At 38.3% G+C, this 20,146-nt stretch overlaps 1 protein-coding gene across 1 annotated transcript; it reads left to right on the top strand.

Annotated features, from left to right (window-relative positions):
* Positions 1 to 334: 334 nt before the first annotated feature.
* LOC139688605 (alkyldihydroxyacetonephosphate synthase, peroxisomal-like) lies at positions 335 to 18,246 on the top strand. The gene is made up of 11 exons (XM_071586150.1): positions 335 to 405; positions 937 to 1,079; positions 3,858 to 4,216; positions 11,192 to 11,328; positions 13,011 to 13,189; positions 13,999 to 14,126; positions 14,868 to 15,045; positions 15,322 to 15,455; positions 16,207 to 16,321; positions 16,418 to 16,644; positions 17,849 to 18,246. Exons 1-11 carry the CDS (start codon positions 335 to 337, stop codon positions 18,038 to 18,040), a joined length of 1,863 nt encoding a protein of 620 aa, XP_071442251.1. The 3' UTR covers positions 18,041 to 18,246.
* Positions 18,247 to 20,146: the final 1,900 nt, after the last annotated feature.

Genomic DNA, 20,146 nt, shown 5'->3' with positions numbered 1-20,146 from the left:
GTTCTCTACGTGATGTGGGTGGCGTGAGAAGTTGGATTGTTAAAGTGTGTGGTTTCATCACGGTGCGTGATTTTGGAAGGGGTATGGTGTAGAAAAGTGCGTGATTTCGGACGGAGTGTGATGCTGGACGGTGCTTTACTTTGTATGGGGTGAACCGGGGCTCCATGTGTATTGGTACGGGTACGTTTGGGAATTTCGAGAATCCTTAAGTGCCTTTGTATTTAAATACATTTTGTTTCATACACGTATTTCTTCAGCAGTATAAGATTGAGCCATAGAGCGTTGCCACCGGGCCATTTGCCTAATTGTAACTAAATGTGAATATATAATAAATATGGATCCTCATGGATTTGAATTGATTGCCGAATTGGATCGCGTGCAGCGTGGAGTAAATGCAATTGTGAAGTGATGCTGCGATTGCTCGGATGGCGTATCGGGATTGCTGGAGGAGCTAGGTTGGGGGTCACTTACGGAGCGAGGGTTGAATTGCATATTGAACCTCTTGGATAGGTTGGATGGATGTCTCTTTAAAGATGATTATGAAAAGTGTCTTTCCAAGGTACCTGAGGATGACGCCGATACGTCGAAACTAGTTGTACCGAATAAAAAATATTTTAGTGGAAAGATAAATTGGTATATTTACTTCAGTCTGATAACATTTATTAAATTTATGTTTTAAATTACAGAAATAATGCCAAGGCATTGTTTGAATCGATGGTATTTGAGCGCACTCAATTATTTTTCCTTTAAGGCAAGACCTACTTAAATGGAATGGATGGGGCTACGAAGGAACTGAACTGACGCTTGAAAATGGAATTTTAAACTTTCGCGGAGGAGAGAGGTAAGCTAAGAAAATATTCTAAATTTATCAACATTTCCTGATATTATAAGTGATATAAAATATTCATTGGCTTTTAATTTTTTTTTGTAATTTAGGTACTCAGTTCGAGATATTTCCTTGTCTGAGCAGCTAAGGGACTGGATACGAAATGTTTTAAATATTACGTTAGATGAAGCTCTATTGAAACTTCAACAGAATAAACTGCCCACAACATTCCCTCCAAGTATTATAAATCAAGGTAATCATTAAAAAAATAGAGTTATTAATTGATTTCAATATTTCCACTAACATTTTAAGCTTTCTAATGGTAGCCAGTAACCGAAATCAAAGCAAATTTCACTTTCTTGCGAACAGTTTTTTTAATCACTAATTTTTGGGAAACTGAAGTTCACATCACGGGCAAGAGAGCGGATAATGAGGGGTGCTATCCAGAATGGGGCGAGTGTAGTCGTAGCCAAATTGAATCTTAATGGTGATACTCGGACCCGTCGCACGGATTCTCAAAATTTAGGTTTGTTTATCATTAGGAATAATTTACAAGCATGCCATAGAAACCATGGATTTTGAATTCAAATACGGAGTGGTTTATAATAGTAATCTTGTGACGCACTCATAAATACGGGGTATTCGGAATGAGAATATTCGTTAAGCTAAACCAGGACACGGATTCAGAACCCCCAAACATTTGACCGAGCGCTCAGCCACAAAACTCTCCGAAGAAAATTTGGCTGCAAATACTCAAGTGTGTTGTACGAGGTCTGTTCAAAAAGTATCACGACTTTTATGTTTTTGCAAAAAAATATTTATTTATTCATGAATATCTATTTTGTTCCCTTCAAAGTAATCCCCTTTAGATATTATACACTTGTGCCAACGTTTTTTCCTGTTCTCGAAGCACTTAAAAATATCATTTTTTGTGATCTTGTTTAGCTCCTCCTTCGGTGCAGCCTTTATCTCGTTCATGGTAGCGTAGCGCCGTCCTTTCATTGGCCTCCTCAGTTTCGGGAACAAGACTAAGTCACTGGGGGCGGGATCTGGGGAATACGGTGGCTGCGGCATCATTGGTGTGTTGTTTTTGGCCAAAAATTATGTAGATATATTATGTAGATAAATTCTCGCACGAGTAACGATGTGTGAGCAGGGTCGTTGTCATGGTGCAAAAGCCAATTTCTATTCTTCCACAAATGCGAGGGTTTGGGGCGGATTGCTTCGCGCAAACTGCGCATAACATGCAGGTGAAATTCCTTATTTACCGTTCTACCCTGTGGTAAGAACTCACGATGCACCACGCCCCAGCAATCGAAGAAAACTGTAAGCAAAACGTTCACGTTCGACCGAATTCCTTTTTTCGGTCTTGGCTCGTGCTGCAGCTTCCATTGGGATGATTGAGCTTTAGTTTCCACGTCAATATCATAAACCCATGATTCGTCACCAGTTATGATCCTCTGGTCATACCCAAATCATTGGTAAAAATGGAATTGTACTAGTTAATCGATATGTTTAGTTCCTCAGCAACTTCTCTATCGGTGATTCGACGATTGGCCAATGCTATTTTCTTCTCTTCATCAATGTTTTCATCTGTCGTTGACGTGCTCGGGCGTCCGGCACGCTCTTCGTCGTTCGCATCTTCTCAGCCGTCTGAGAAAATTTTGTACCCCCGAAAAACGTTGCTTCGGTCCAAGATAGCTTCTCCATATGCCACAGTCAACATTCGGAATGCATCCGCGCACTTAATTTTGTTTTTCACACAAAATTTGAAACAGATTCTTTGATCCATTTTTTGGAACAGGCAAAAATCGAAGACAAGCCAACACACGTCCCAGCAAAACGGCTGTCAACAACTAACTGAACACTGGCCGAACTTTTCGGCATAAGTGAGAGACATATGTACCAACATAGTTCCGCAAAAAAATCAAAAATACGTAACCCGTGAAAATTTAAAATTCGCGTACTTTTAGAACATACCTCGTAGATGCTTTGCTCAATGCATAAAAGTAATATTAATGAGGGCGTTACTTCATGTAATAGACACCGTTCAAGGCAGTTTTAGGCGGATTAATTTGACTAATAAAAATAAAATTTTGGGGATTTCTGCGGACTTGCGCGTGCCGTAACTTAAGTGCTGTCTTTGCAGCTAAATGCGGGCAATAGTTTGTGAAAAATATATCTCCGGGTACTTTAAAACATTTGGTCAGGGCCAAGGATTTTCTCATGCAGATCCTTCGTAGCAAAGTGCACATCGGTACTAAAAGTTAACGGGGAAAAGTATTTTTCGTAATTTTTCAGCTGGGCACATTGTAAACTCTGAAGGATGGGCGATGCTCTATGCTTTATGCATAAAAGTGCACAAAGCTCTAAAGTCGAATAAGCGATAACTAATTTATAAATCGTTTCTCAGATTTCAATTTATGTTAACGCTGTTTGCTGTCGAACGCAATCTAGCAGACAGATTTATATGGATATAGGGCGGATTTTGAACTATTGCTCTCATATCTTTATATAGCTCCTTTTATAAACTGTGGCTCTTGTTAAATAGCCGTACTTTTGATTTCGGACATGACGAATATGCTCACAAAGTTCAGACCACTTCAGGTTTATACGCGACCGTGCTGCAGAAAAAAAACAACCTAACTTCCTGTGAATTGTGTTTCTCAGAAGATGCCGAGAGCTGTGGATTCTTGCCTTTTCGACGTTCAGAAAATACAAAAATCTGCAGCTACTTTCATAGAGTTGAAACAATGAAACTTAATAAATGAATTTTATACATGCCAGACTCAACATGTCTTCACCAAAATTCATAGATCGACTGCACCACACTGTTCTGACCTCATTACGTAGCTCATGCTTCTCTTGCTCACTTAAACAAGTTTCCAATTGAATTCGAGAAGAGGGCGCATACATTTAATGAATAATTCAATTCAGACGTGCATGCATGCGCTAGGTAAAGTCGGTGATTGGGTGGGCCTTGGATGCAATCTATGACGAAATACATTTTGGCATCTTATTATTTTTTTAGGCTTCTGCCAGTGCATTGTGCATTTTGGCATCCAGCACTCGTTCGACGGCGAAGACAGGCTTTACCGAGCGCACGGGCAGACGCTGGAGGAGATCGCCCTGTTGAGGGGACTAGGGAAACACGGCCCCAGTGCCGAGGACGGGAAGACGGGAGAGGGCGGGCCTGCGTTTCCATTCGATCGCATACCGGACCTCGTCGTCTGGCCAGGGAAGCACGATGACGTGGTGAAAATAGTGACGGCTGCTGACGAGATGAACGTGGTTCTCATCCCCTTCGGCGGCGGCACCAATGTCACCAAGGCGGTCACCTGCCCTCCCGACGAGCGCCGTATGATTGTTTCCTTGGACACTTCGCAAATGGTGAGACTCCACTCAAAACGAGTATCCATCCAACCAAATTGACGGAAATTATATAAATAAATAAATATATATATATATATAAACTTACTCGTGTGTATATATTAGGTAATCTACCGGTTAAGGTAGGTTTTTGGATGGACACAGCTATTAAATAAATAGATAGTGATTCCTAACAAAACACAAAATCCAGTATCCTACTCTACACCAGGTCCCTCTTCATCTCTGAGTACTTTCTTCCTCCCTTCATCCCGTCCAACATCCCTATCCTGCTCCTTCCTTTTCCTCGTTTGCCTAAAATTGTCCCCTCTATTACAGTCTTCAACATCCCACTGCCGGTCAATAGCCCCTTCATCCATTTTTCTTGCCTCCATACGATTTCTCCCAACAAACCCCTCTCCTCGCCCACCATACCAAGTACTTCCTCATTTGTTTTCTTCTCTGTCCATTTCACCTTCTCCATTCTTCTTCACACCCACATTTCAAAAGCCTCCAGTCTACCGCTATCCTCCTGCTTCAATTACCACATTTCCGCGCCGTACATAGCTACGCTCCATATCAAAGTTTTTACGAGTCTTTTCTTAACATCCTTACTCAACGTCCCTTTCATCAACTCCCTCCTCCTTGTGAAAGCCTCTTTGTCTAGCGCAATTCTTCTCCTTACGTCCCTACTACTTTGACTGTGTTGGTCTAAATCACTTCCCAGATACGTAAACAGATCTACCTGCTCTAGTTTTTGCCCTCCTATTTTAATTTTAAGCTTGGCCTTTTTCTTTCGAGAAAATCGCATAACCTTTGTTTTATTAATATTGATTCTCATCCCATACCTGTCGCACTGAATTTCCAGTTCACTCAGCAATGCTTGCAGCCCCTTGGCTGACTGACAAACTAAAGCTTGGTCATCAGCAAACCTAACTGATTTTACGAATTCCCCGCCCACTTTCATTCCTACCTCGAGTTCTTCCCATGCCTCTTTGATCATTTCCTCTGCATACAGGTTGATCAGCAACGGTGATAATGGGCAGCCCTGCCTTACACCCCTTCCTAACACTGCCCATCTGGACAACCCGTTCCCCACCTGCACCTGAGCAGTCTGAGACATGTACAGGTAGCGGATTAGCCTCCTTTCCCTCCAATCTATTCCTATTTTCTGCAATATACTCATTAGTGTTTCCCAATTCATTCTATCAAACGCTTTTTCGAAATCTACGAAACAGGCAAATACCTCCTGGTTGATTAATAATCTCATTACTGCAATGGCATCACGCGTACCTCTCCCCTTCCTAAACCCAAACTGATCATCCCCTAAGTAATCATTTGCCGTACTCTCTATCTTTTGTTTATGATCCTAAGAACAACTTTAGCTGCGTGGGATATCAAACTTATTGTCCTGTAGTCCTCACATGATGTAGCCTTAGCCTTTTATCTTTTTTGGAATAGGGTATATATCTAATATAGATATATATTAATATATAATATAATAATATTATATATATTAATAATATCAGTTAATTCAATTAATTACTAATATTAAAATATAATTTAAAAAATATATTATATATATATATACAATAGCCTCATTCACAAGTATCACAATTCCACACATTCCCTCATCAACGTTCTTTCTCTCACTTCCCCACATCTCCTCTCGAATGTAAACCGAATCCTTAAATCGGCTCTCCGCTCCCTTGAGTTCCGACGCAGAAAAGCCTTAAATAAATTGTCCAATCTGTGCACTTCTTACTTCCGCCAAGGCCTTGCCTTACCTCTCCAACTTGTCAAACCTAGCCCTCCTCCCCCACCCCTTTACCTACAGAAACCGGATTTAGCGACTATTTTCCACCTACCCCCACCTTCCCTACCAACACCAGGAATTCCACCGAGCCGTTGCTACCAACAAAACCCTTCTCAATCCGTCCCTTCCCCGCCGGTCGACCAAACAATAGATACTGCCGAACACGTGCTGAACCTTTCTAGCACCACGCTGAACGAGCACCAAACCTCACTTCTGGGAAAAGGCCTCTCATTCTCCCCCACCCCCAAGGTTAATCACGTGAACATCCTCGCAGACGTCATAAATTTCGCCAGAAATCTTAGATGGCGACATTTCTGGGCCATGCAACCCGCCACTCTTCAATCCCCCGCACACACACAGCGCCCTCACCAAGTTCCGGCCGCCTTCCCACCTTGAACCTCCACCGCTCCCTCCTAATCACCCGGTCGAAATCTTCATCAATCTTCTCCTGTCCAAAACATCTAGTCCTTCTTTCCTTAAATCTCTAAACCCCAACACTAATCTCTCCCCGGCCGAATTAACTGAGTTAAAAAAACTCACTCACAACCCCAACCTAGTCATCACTTCTGCCGATAAGAGTTCGACAGTTGTAATCCTAAACACTGCAGACTACCTTCAAGAATGCAACAGACTACTCTCCGACACTTCATCCTATCAAAATATTCCCGCTGACCCTAACCCCGCATTCCAAAAAGAAATTATCGCTTTCCTCCGAGACAACGGCCCTAAGGAGAATCTTTCCCCCAGTGACATCTCCCTCCTTTCCCCTTCCCAACCTCACACCCCTCACTTCTACATCCTTCCTAAGATCCACAAACCCAACAACCCAGGCCGCCCTATAGTCTCCTCTCGTAGCTCTCCTACCGAAAGAATTTCCGCCTTCGTGGACTACTATCTCCAACCTTTAGTTCACTCCCTACCCTCGTTTATAAAAGACACCTACCACTTCCTCAGATTGCTTCACTCAACTTCCCTCCCTCCTGATACCCATATTACTATGGCTACTATCGATGTCACCTCCCTATACACTTCCATTCCTCACCAAGAAGGCCTTTCTTCCCTACGTTACTTCCTCTCCAAACGCCCTACCCCTCAAATCCCCAGTACCGATTTTCTCATTGACCTTTCCGATTTCATTCTCACCCGCAACTCCTTTTCTTTTAACAATAACCATTACCTCCAGATAAAGGGCTGTGCCATGGGTAGCAGATTCAGCCCTTCATATGCAAACCTCCACCTTGGTGTCCTAGAAGAGAATTTCCTTTCAAACTATCCTCTGCAACCCCTCCTGTGGCTCCGATACATTGACGACATCTTTCTACTATGGCCACACAGCATAGATTCCCTCAATTCCTTCATCTCCCAACTCAACGATTCCTCATCTCTGTCTTTCACCTCGACCATTTCATCCTCTCAGATTACCTTCCTCGATGTTAATATTACCCTCAGCAATAACAAATTCCTTACCTCTGTTCACACCAAACCCACTAATAAGCAGCAATACCTTCATTACAGCAGTTGTCACCCCTCCCATACCAAGCGCTCCCTCCCTTACTCCCTCTCTATCCGCGGTCACCGCATTTGCAACCATCCCGAATCCCTTAAGAAATACCTTAACAACCTTCACCACTCCCTCCTCCAACGAGGATACCCTGATTCCCTCCTCCATAAAAAAATACTTAAACATTCCTACACCCCCAAGCCTGCGTCAACCACAGACTCCCAGCCTCTCTCAATCTGTACTACCTACTTCCCAGGCATTCAGTCTCTCAAATTCATCCTCAAAGACCTATTCCCCATCCTCAAAAATCACAACACTTCCTCCAACCTTCTTCCCAAATGCCCCTCTGTCACCTTCAAACGTCCCGCCAACCTAGCAGATATCCTCAAATCCACCAGGCCGCTCTCAAAATCCCCTCACACCCCCAGAGCCATACCCACTCCATGTCATCGAGCAAGATGCAAAACCTGCCCTATTTTCACCACTCCACCCCACTCCATCCCACCATTTAACTCTCTCCCGCCCTTCCCCTATTCCTCTTGCACTTCCAAGAATGTAGTTTATCTTCTTACCTGTAAACTCTGCCCGTCATTTTACATAGGCCAATGTTCCACACCACTTAACATTAGGATTAATAACCACCGCGCCTCGTGCAATCCCTCCTCCCCGTCCGCGGGTCTCCCCATCCCTAAACATGCTTCCCATCATAATACCCCTTTCAACCTGTGCTACAATGTTTCCGTCCTGGCCTCCCTTCCCACATCCGATAACCCTATACAATTAAAAACACTTGAAATGGCATTCATTTACATCTGTATGGCCTATCAGCATCCGGGCCTCAATGTCGTTCACTGATGGGAGTGGCCTAAAATTGTTACTTTGTGGAAGCCCACCCTCACCCCTCCTTCGCCTCCCGTTCTCCCCTTCTCCTGGCCCCCTTCCCTTTCTCTCGCACCCCTCACCTCAACAACTCCAGCAGTCATTACTTCTATATCTTCAGAGGAAGACGGATTGTTTCCGTCGAAATATCAAGAAATAACGTGTGAGTGTTCTTCTTTTTTTGTGTTTCTATATTGTGTGTTACTGTGTATTGTACTATTCGGCACTTCCGTGTTACGTCTACGAAAGCATATATATATATATATATATATATATATATATATATATATATATATATATATATATATATATATATATATATATATATATATATATATATATATATATATACACACACAATAATGGGCTAACCCAATATAACACAAATAGAATAGATTTAAAAGGACACTCACATGGTAAATTGTTCGAGCTTTCGGCCCTCTCAGAGGCCTTCTTCAAGTGACACAAGCTCACTTGAAGAAGGCCTTTGAGAGGGCCGAAAGCTGGAACAATTTACCGTGTGAGTGTCCTTTTCAATGCTGCTATTCTATCCTATTTTTATTATATTGTGTCAGCCCATTATTGTGCCGCTCGTGTGAGTTTTTCCGTACAATCATTATATATATATGCGTGTGTGTGTATATATATATGCGTGTCCTATTATATATATATATATATACATACATTATATATATATATATACATACATTTTATATATATATATATATATATATATATATATATATATATATATATATATATATATATATATATATATATATGTATGTATATATATATATACATGTATGTATATATATATATATATATATATACATACATGTATCTTTGAAATGGAATGGGCACTCACATATGTACTTCTGACGTTTCCTCGGACTGTTGTCACCAGAATGGCGTTCTTAGGGAAGAGCGGAGAGGACATGTGCGGGGGAGGGGTGAGGGAAGGAGAGGTAAGGGACAAATAGGAAATGAACAAGGGGTTGGAGGGGATATGTAGGCAGCTATTGCATGCACTCAGTGGGCTTCGTTCAGCCCGGGAGGTTTAAATGACTTGAGCACCCAGATATGTGCCATCTCGTGGGTTCTCACCTCTATGATACTTGCAGATTTGGGAAGGGTTTCAATCACCAAAACAGAGAAGCAGTCATCAAAAGATTAGTTGTGGGAAGCAGTTTGAGTAGGGATGGGATAATTAAGGAAGATAGGAGATTTGGTGGAATAGTGGTGGCTATTTATGCGGAGGGAAAGGGTGGTCGTGCATTCACCCACATAGAAGTCAGGGCAGAAGTTACAGGAGAGAAGATATATAATATTTTTTGAGGTATAGGTGGTGTCGGGTTGTGAGTTAATAGTAAGAGAGGTGGAGGGTCTTAGAAGATGGCAGCATTCGCAGCGTGGAAGGCTGCATGATGCAGACAGGGGTGGGGAAGAGATGGAGGTGCTCGCAGGTGGTTTTGTTGACTTGAACATGTCTGGCAAGTTCGGCGGGCATTTAAACGAAATGGAGGGACAATGAGGAATAAAAGTAATATGGACTGAGTGTTATTAATAATTGGGATGAGTTCACGGATTACTTGTTTAATTGTGTGGATTCCGGGGAAGAAAGTGGTGATAAGATTAGGGCATTTTGGGCGGTTTGGTGTGGGGAGGGGAGTGTATTGGGTTGACAGTTTGAGAATTTTACTGTTCAGTAGTTTTTCAGGGCACCCACATTTTCTGAGAGAGTCATGCAGCTGGTCCAAGTATATCTTTTGGGAGGAGGTGTTGTTTCAGAGGAGGCCATGGACTGAGTGAGGAGGGGATGGAGCATTTCCTATGCAATGGGTGGCAGCTATTGAAAGATGACAACAATATCTTCATGTTTTTATATATATATATATGTATGTGTGTGTGTGTGTATGTGTGTGTATATATATATATATATATATATATATATATATATATATATATATATATATATATATATATAAACCATAAACACAGGTCAACCCAAAGGTCGGTTTAGTAGGTGATGGTAGAGATCACCCAGTACTAAGCCCTATGTGGCGTGTGAAAATTCACACATCATGGTAGGGGGGCTGTATCCTTTCCCTGTGCTGGTTATGGTTTCCCAGGAAGACCTGGTACCAGAAAAATCACTTTAGCTTGGGTGGAGCAGCAGGTGCCCAGAGTGCCTTGCCCGGGAATTGAACCCGGGACCTTCCGGTCAGCATTCCAACACTCTACTCACTGGACTACCGCGACCATGAAGAATGCACACATATAAACACACACATCTACTTCCTGCTATACGTGCCATGAAACATGCTGTTCCTATCCTTTATGGCATTATATGATTGCTTTCCGTACTATCCTTTCCTCATGTAATCTCTTCCATTTCTCCTTTGATGGGTGAAATAGCTCCCCAAGGTCATCTCCTGGCAAAAGATTGGGGTACTTGGTTGTAGATTTCAGTGTAATTTCATTGTTGTAAATGTTTTGTCTCGCTAATGTCATTTTGTTTGCTAAATTCATCAGCCCATTACCATCAGCAGAGAAGCAAGTAAAGTGGAATGAAGGAAGTAAAATTATTAAGGAGCATGAAGCTTAAATTTTAACCCAAATCAAACTTTGCAAATGATCTCAATTCGGCTGAAAGTCACAACATTTTTTGCGAATGTTAAATGCCAAAGAAATGATTGATTGATGGAAATATTTGATAACTACTTTAAAATTATTTTGATGATTATAATGATATTGATAGAATGATAATTATGCTATATATATGTAAAATTGTTTATTACAGAATCGTATTTTATGGATTGACCAAAAAAGTTTCTTAGTGTGTGCTGAGTCTGGGATTATTGGGCAGGACATAGAAAGAGAATTGAACTCCAAGGGATTCACAACTGGACATGAACCAGATTCATACGAGTTTTCCAGGTAATCTGGCCATAGAATTGGCTGTGTTTTGATGGTAGAGGGGTGTTGTTTAAGATTACATTCATTTGGTAGCATGTGCCTGATATTGTGCAGACCATTCAAAAAAGAGTTTAAAAGTAGTCGATGAAAAGATTTGAACTACAATTAATTGGGGGTAAAAATGAATACATTTTTTCTCAGAGTATTGATTTGAATTTTACATTGGGCAAGTTTTATGTGGTCACAATTTAAATTAGTCAAGGAAGTGGAAGTAATTGATATTTACCCTTGTTGAGTCAGCTCAATAATATATTAATGGCAGAATGCTCATTGACAATGCACAAATAAAAAAAAACACTGGTATAGATTTTTAAGATATAGAAACACAAAGAAAGGGCACTCAGACATGTAGTTTTGATGTTTTGATGGGACGTGATTCTGATGATGACAGCTGTGCCGTCAAAACGTCAAGACTACATATGTATGTGTCCTTTCTTTATGTTTCTATGTTTTAAATATCTATATGAGTGCTCATATTTATATATATATATATATATATATATATATATATATATATATATATATATATATATATATATATATATATATATATATATATATATGTATATGAGTGCTCATATATATATAATGAGGGGATCAAAATGGTGCAGTGAATAACACACTGGCTTCCCACCATGAGGGCCCGGACTTGAATCCCGGCAATGCAGATAATTTTCAGTGGTGTCGTGATCCCCACTTGAGGTGCTTTGTGGGGGGCACTTTGAGTGAGTATGCCATCCGTTGGATTAGACGTTAAGCTGCTGATCCCTTTGCGTCTTGCGTTAAAAGCAGGTTACTACTCAGGCTGGGTTTCTCTCCACCCTTCATTCTCTCCTGTCCATCCATAATGGTACAAATGAGCTCCCTCCCATAAATACTACCACCACTACTCCTAGATTTTCAAATTTATAGATTGCTATCTACCTAACATTTCAAAAGTTGAATTTAAAAAAAGTAAAATTCTTATTGCTGAGGACAATGAACAAATTAGAGTTGGAAGTATATACATATGAATTAGGTAGCCTCCCTTAGCCAACATATTTTTATCCCCTATCATTTTTCAATTACAGTAAGGTTCTTTGGTACTAAAAATCTTCTTTGAATGGAAATTTTTGCACACAATATTCCAGCCAGCCTATTTAAAAGTTGTCATGAATTTAAATAGACGTCATCAAATCAATCTCCAGGAAAATTCAAATTTCCTAATGATTTTCAATTTTCCCGCAGAAAATTCAGATTTAATGCCATCATTTCTACTTTTTCTGCCATGAATGATAACTTTCCACCCTTATTTCCAAATGCTATAGAGTAAACAAAGATGTATGATAGTATTTCAACCAGGGTTAATATTGACACCGTACAGTAATTAGCATTGACTCCTCGGTAGGTTTAATTATTTTTGCAATGCCTTGTCATAAAAATTACCATGAGAGACTTTTACTGAGGGTAGGGGTAAATATAATTACCTGCTACTATATATATTACTACTATATTACTAATCTATATATATATATATATATATATATATATATATATATATATATATATATATATATATATATTCTAATCGAAAACTAATCGAAATGAAACGAAAGTTATCAAATCAAATAATAAGTAGAGCAATGCCTTAAAATTTCTTTTAGCCTTGGAGGGTGGGTTGCGACAAGAGCGTCCGGTATGAAAAAGAACAAATATGGAAATATTGAAGACCTTCTAGTCCATGTGAAAATGGTTACTCCCAAAGGTGTCCTACAGAAGGAATGCAGAGCACCTAGGGTGTCAAGTGGACCTGATTTACATCATGTAATTATGGGATCTGAAGGTTTGGAACTTTAATGAAATAAAGAGTTTGATGTAGATATTATTTAAAAAAAGGAATGTTGTGTTATATGAATATGCACCATAAAATTTATGCAATCAAATGAGTGTTTCCTCACAAGCAGTTATACACTTAAAGAAGTGATAATTAAATGCAGTTTTTGTGCTCTCCTCTTGGATATGAGTTAGCACTTTTCATAGCCAGACTTGACCTGGATATCGAAGTCAAAAAATTGAATAAAAACAGCTGACCTTGGTTTCATCAGAGTGACACCCATCCTTTTAATCAAGAAGTCTCATAGAATGCAAGCCACCCAGATGGTCTTTTCTCCACCTAAGGCCTTGAAACTTGCATTTATGATTGTCCATGCTGATCTTTCATAGTGTATACTTTAAAAATCCATTATAAAAGCCAGTATCAATTTTTTTGGATTTTTTGGTTTATAAAAAAACAAAAAGCTGATTGGCTAATTTTAATGTTAATAAAATACTCTATGCTTAATATGTAATTGTAGCAGGATTAAAGTGATAGCCGATAGAAGTCATTTAAAAGAAGTTGCAGTGGAATAAGTCCTGACAATGATAGTAGGTGTGTAATATGGATTTGGTCAAACACATACTTAATTGAAAAACCTTGATTTTATTTGATTCAACAGGAAGTTGACCTTTTCGGGTTATTTTAGGTCTCCTCTATGGCTGAAAACACAAATACCTCACAAATTTAGCTACGTATTTTTTTTCATAGCAGTGAAAATTGTAGTGAGGTCATTCCTTATTTTTTATCAATAATAAAAATATTTTCTATTTCCTCAGGAACATTGGGTGTAGTAACTGAAGTAGTTCTTAAGATACGGCCACTTCCAGAAAGTAGAGAATATGGGTCCATAATATTTCCAAATTTAGAGAGAGGAATAAACTTCTTGTGGGACATTGCGAGAGAGGTAAATTTAATAAGACATCAATTGGAAAAAAATTATATGCATACATAAACAATGCATGTGGGTATGTTCCTTATTTGGATTGTTTCATTCATAATGTATATGTATGCTAGTTTCAGTGCAAAAGTTCAATTTTATTTGCCATCGTGAATTTTAACTGACATTTGCATAGTAATAATAAGTTAGTTTCATAGTACATAGCTTGTAAATCAGACCATATCCCAAGTGGATAGTCTTACAATGTGCAAACAAATTATATTTATGAATAAAAATTTAGAAAATTAACTTAATGCTAGTGCATCAGGCATTAAAAACGATTACTATAACTTATTTAATGGGAAGTATGAAAATATATTTAGGGTTTATGAACCAAAATCTGCTAATATTGCAGGCTATCAGAAGACTTATCAAAATTTCTGTTGGTATAGAGTTTAAGTTATTAGACATGTGACCTTTCCAAAAAATTACTATATTATGAACTGTTACTAAATTACTTAAAATCTGTAGAGAATGAAATAGTCATGAAAAAATGCAAAATAATATGGAATTTTCAAAGTTGTTTGAAAATACTACTCTACTTTTGTTTTTTATGCATAGCCGCATAAGAAGTCATGCGTCAATTTTCTCACCACCCAAAGACGTGTAACTCTGATCTAAAAGACAAAATATACCCTTAGTTTGAATGCAACAGCATAACAATAATAGCAATACTTGAAAATTATATTATTTCACTTTTATTTACAGAGATGCCAGCCTGCTTCATTACGTCTTATAGACAATGAACAGTACCAGTTTGGACAATTTTTAAAAGAGCAAAATGGAATATTTGGCTCTATTCTTGATTCTGCTAAAATGACTTATCTCCGAAGAGTTAAAGGAATTGACACGGATGTAATGAGCATAGTAATTGCAATATTTGAAGGTGATTTAATTTGGAATATTTTTGCATAATGTGATATAATTTTGGAAGTTTTACTCAAATTAGTTCAACTCAGGCAGTTGAATCTGAATTTTGATAGTCATTACGTACTGGTTATTTTCTGACCAAACCAGTTTAATTTGTAAATAGCATAAGAACTGTCTACACAAAGACCTATCAAAAGGACTCTCTATTATCTATAATAAATCAAATTGGTGGTACTCAGTTTTAGCCATTATATACTGCTTTTAATGCAATACATGCTTTCAATTGTTTTAGGCTCACAGGAGGAAACGAGATATCAGCAACAAAAACTTTATGGTATAGCTGTCAATAAGTTTGGAGGAATTCTAGGGGGATCAGATAATGGCCAAAGAGGTTACAAGCTCACCTTTGCAATTGCCTATGTCAGGGTGAGCTATTATTTGTAGTGAAACTTCTTTATCATAATTTACTTTATAGTAATAATGGTGACAGTTTATACATAAGGGCGACATACATTTGATGAGTATATTAGCACAAAATTATTTGGAGTAATCTGATGATTTAGTGTGGGTGACAACATATTTCTTTTTATTATGTAATCACTTATCTAACCATAATGTAAGGTAGTGAGGACATACATATGTGTTTCAATGCAGCAATCTCATAGTGTAAAAATCATACCCCTTGACCAGGATTTGAACCTGGATCCCTCGATGCCTGTTAAGCTATGAAGGCATCCTCTTAAACTCTGAAATTTTGGGGGCTTTAAAGGAACAAGGTGTTATGATGAAATACCGTGCATACAATTTCACGGGCATTCATGGTCATGCACGATGTGCCGCAGTCCACGAGGTTAAGGCCAACTTTAAAACTTTCAGGATTCAAACCGGGATTCCTTGATGTCCGGATCAGACATCAAGGGATCCCAGTTTGAATCCCGGTCAAGGCAAATGACTTTTAAACTCTGAAATTGTTGCACTGAAATGCATATAAGCGGATGACTACATTGAAAGTTACTGTTCCGGCATCTCCCGCAGTTTCTTGGAACATATATGTATGTCTTTAGATGTTTTTCTGTTTGCCTATTCCACTAGTCAACTAGGTACTGAAATTATGTTTCTCCATTTACATGTTATAGCTTAAAAAATGGTATTTATATCTAATTGATATTTAATTCAGGACTTCATGCTGTCCTATGGTATCTTTGGCGAGTCATTTGAAACTTCAGTACCTTGGGAGAAGACCCTGTCATTGTGCCAAAATGTGAAGTACAGAGTTGCAAAAGAATTCAAAGGTAAAGAGTACAAATATAAATTATGTTTGATTTTTCAGTGCCTATGCTAATACACATTTTCATATTTCAATTATTACATTTCATTGCTTCATTCAGCCAGGGGGATTAATTATTTTCTGATATCCTGCCGTGTGACACAAGTGTATGATGGTGGATCCTGCGTGTACTTTTACATGGTATTTAATGCAAGAGACATGGTGCTTAACCAGAAACCTGGTGAAGTTGTGAATCCATTTGAAGTGTTTCATCAAGTAGAGGACAAAGCTCGTGATGAAATCCTGGCATCTGGAGGAAGTATATCACACCATCATGGAATAGGGAAGGTAGGCTAACATACATTCATAATGAGCTTTTGACCAAAATCTTAAAGAGGAGGATATAAAAACCTACTCCATAATCAAAAAGTGATGAATGATAGATCACTTAAATTTATGGCTTCATGTAATGAGGTCCTTATAGGACTGAAGACATGCAGACATCCATATTTGGAGTGTTAGGAAATGCAATCTTTCGTCAAGTTTTATGTAGTTGCTGCACTTTAGTAAACTGAAATTTAATTCATAAATTAATTATTTCATTTTTATATATCGGTTAAGTGTAGTTCTCTAGGCTTTTTCATGGGTACAATGATAGTTTACATATATCATAGCCTAATTGCACTTCCTTCATACATCTCACTTTATTTGGCATCTTTATTTATTCCTTAACAATTTCTCTTTGTTTGTCAATTTGTTATTCAGCTTTAATTTTTGAAGGATTCTATTCTTATCTTCTTGCAGGTTCCAACGCTTACCGTATCTAAATCATTCTACAAAAGTATATTCACATGTTGTGCCTTTTCTAACAGCATCTTTCTAAACGAAATCATTGTCCTTTTATTGATGCCTATTTACATTGAGCTGTAATGTCTAAAAGTACAATTATGAACTAAGTTCAGCATGTTCTATGAAAAATATTACCAGAACTCCACTATTAGACTGCCAGTATAATGATGTATTATGGCGGAATATGAATTGCTCATAAATATATCCTTCCATGAGATTTGAAGATTTGGAGTAGTTTGTATTCATATTTTATCTGGAGAATTTTGTGCGCCTAATGATGCATTCCCATTATTTTACTTCAAGCTTATTTACATATTCATGAAGAGTTAGGTGCATTTCACCACCTTCAGCAGAAATAGAAATCACCAGTGACATCTCACAAAGTGGAGCATGCCCTCTAGAACATCTATTTTCGATATTTGTATGCACATTGGAGGGTATCTACTTTTAATTTAATAGGCGTGAATTCAAAAGTTTTCCACTTATCATTTCACAGATAAATTTACTGATAAGTTGATGTGGAGTAGGCTTAAATACATTATGCATGCCTTTTCAAGTTTCACTGCCATAATTTCAAAGGATTTCACTGGCTATATTAATAGTATTTTTACTCCTTTTAAATCCCATTAAAAACCAATGGTGTGAAACAACGTTAAAACACTGAATTTAGTCCCATTTGTTTTTTCATGCCTACTCTTGACAGGTCCGTCGTTTGTGGTACCCAGCCCAAGTATCAAAGCCAGGCTTTGAAGTTTATCATGCCGTGAAGAAACAGCTGGACCCTAACAATATATTTGCTGCTCAAAATATTGCCCAGCTGCCAGGAAACTACTCTTGCCAAAAAAATCATTCCTCTGATACAGTAAATCAGGTCCTTCATATGGAAAAAAGCTAACAAGGACGTGATGATGTAAGTTTTTAGTGAGACACGAAATGAAAATGTTGGTTGGTATCAATTTAAAATCACAGGGATGTGACTCAGAAACATATCTTTCCCAAGTAATCATCAAATGAAACAATCTCTTCATCACTGTACAAAAATTGAATATTGGCTTTTTTATTAAATGGCCGCCATGTCAAGTGGTAGCAAAAAAACCTGAGTTATCAACCCAAAATTTCATTTGGAAGGTTATGTTAGAGTACCCCTAGTGCTAAGCCAAGTGGCACGTGAAATTCACACATCAGGGGATTAAGGGAGGTCAGTTCTTTTCCCTGTGCCGGCTATGGTTTCTCAGAGATATGGTACGCAGCTTGGGAGAAGCTGGAGGTGTTCAGAGGCATCATCAGATCTGGGCACTTCAGTCAGTCATCCAGCACTCTACCCACTGGATATTGCATGAAATGTCCCCTATTGAGTGATTCAAATTCAATTAAATAGTTCTTGGGCATATTTAAGATTACTTTTAAAGTGGGTAAATTTTAAAGTTATATCAAAGATTCAATGAAATGACCTGATTTTATGAATCCATGTATTAACACTGGAAATAAAATTAGTTTCTAGAATTCCTCAAATCATAATATTCAAACAGCAATGCCAGTTTTGTTTCACAAGATGCATTCAATGTGACATTTTCCCATTACTTGTGTGGTTTGACTCGGTTCATCACTGTATGTGGGAAATTGACAATTTTTAAATTTAAGTTATCCTTATTTAACTTTTAATGATTAAATTATAATTAAAAAAGTTGATATTAAATAGCTAATTAGTTATACCTACCATTTAATATATATATATATATATATATATATATATATATATATATATATATATATATAATTTTGTGGGTCGCAGTAGTCCAGAGTAGAGCGTTGGACTACTGACCGGAGGGTCCTGGGCAAGTCTCTGGGCACCTGCAGCTACACCCAAGCTATGTGATTTTCCAGGTACCATATCTTCCAGGAAAACATAATCTGCACAGGGAAAGGAACTGGCCCACCTACCCTGATGTGTGAATTTCACATGCCGTCAGGCTTAGTCCTGGGTGAACCCTATCATCACCTACCAAACTGACCTTGGAGTAGATTACTGTGTATATATATGTCTGTGAGTGTGTGTTTGTATATATATATATATATATATATATATATATATATATATATATATATATATATATATACACACACACATTCAAACACGAAATCCCGCCAAATGGCAAATAAATACTCATTTATATAGAAACAGATATAAGGAAAATGGATAGGAACACACATAAAGGACGAACACATTGTGTTTGTCCTTTATGTGTGTTCCTATCCCTTTTCTGAATATCTGTTTCTATATATATATATACAAGTGTGTGTGTGTGTGTGTGTGTATATATATATATATATATATATATATATATATATATATATATATATATATATATATATATATATATATATATATATACACACACACACACACAGAAGTAAGATCTGGTGCTTTCCCGGCGTATTTGCTTCGTGAAGGATTCTCGGGTCTTCCACCGGGTCAAGGGTTCCATATTGGCCGACGTTATATGTATCCACACACACACACATATATATGTGTGTGTGTGTGTGGATACATATATATGTAAATACAGACACACGTCTGGGCTGCAATTCTCCTAAATTTGTATGCATTGAGGGATTGGATAGGTGTCGTGGCATTGTCACAGCTCCCATTTGAGGCGAACCTGCCATTCCCACCATGGTCCAGTGCTAGTATGACAAGATGATACAATATTCCCTGAAAATGAAAAATAATATGACCATAACTTTCCCAGCAGAACCTATGAAGGTTGATTTTTTTGGAGCTGGTGATGCCAGTTTTGTAAGTTTCCTATGACGCATAACTTTGCTGCTTGTCCTAAGGGTGAAAATGACGTATTCAAGTTTCATCTGCAGTGATAAACTTCAAAAGGGAATCTCATATTCCTGTCAACTTAAACTGTGAACATACCTGCTTGTGAATATCCTGTGGTTTGAGTATGAGCACTCATGGACCCATCACACGCAGACATGTCTCAAGTGCCTC

This window comes from Hetaerina americana, unplaced genomic scaffold, assembly GCF_022747635.1.
Source record: "Hetaerina americana unplaced genomic scaffold, ioHetAmer1.1.p SCAF_21, whole genome shotgun sequence".
Classification (NCBI taxonomy): domain Eukaryota; kingdom Metazoa; phylum Arthropoda; class Insecta; order Odonata; family Calopterygidae; genus Hetaerina; species Hetaerina americana.
Note: the sequence above shows the minus strand (reverse complement) of the source record. Positions and strands in the feature narration are given on the sequence as shown.

Excerpts from the sequence above, each read along its gene's own strand:
- LOC139688605 (XM_071586150.1), top strand. The coding sequence starts at position 335 with ATGGATCCTCATGGATTTGAATTGATTGCCGAATTGGATCGCGTGCAG. Across the intron at positions 406-936 it reads GGAGTAAATGCAATTGTGAA|GTACTCAGTTCGAGATATTT; the intron begins GTGATGCTGCGA and ends TTTGTAATTTAG. Across the intron at positions 13,190-13,998 it reads TGTAATTATGGGATCTGAAG|GAACATTGGGTGTAGTAACT; the intron begins GTTTGGAACTTT and ends CTATTTCCTCAG.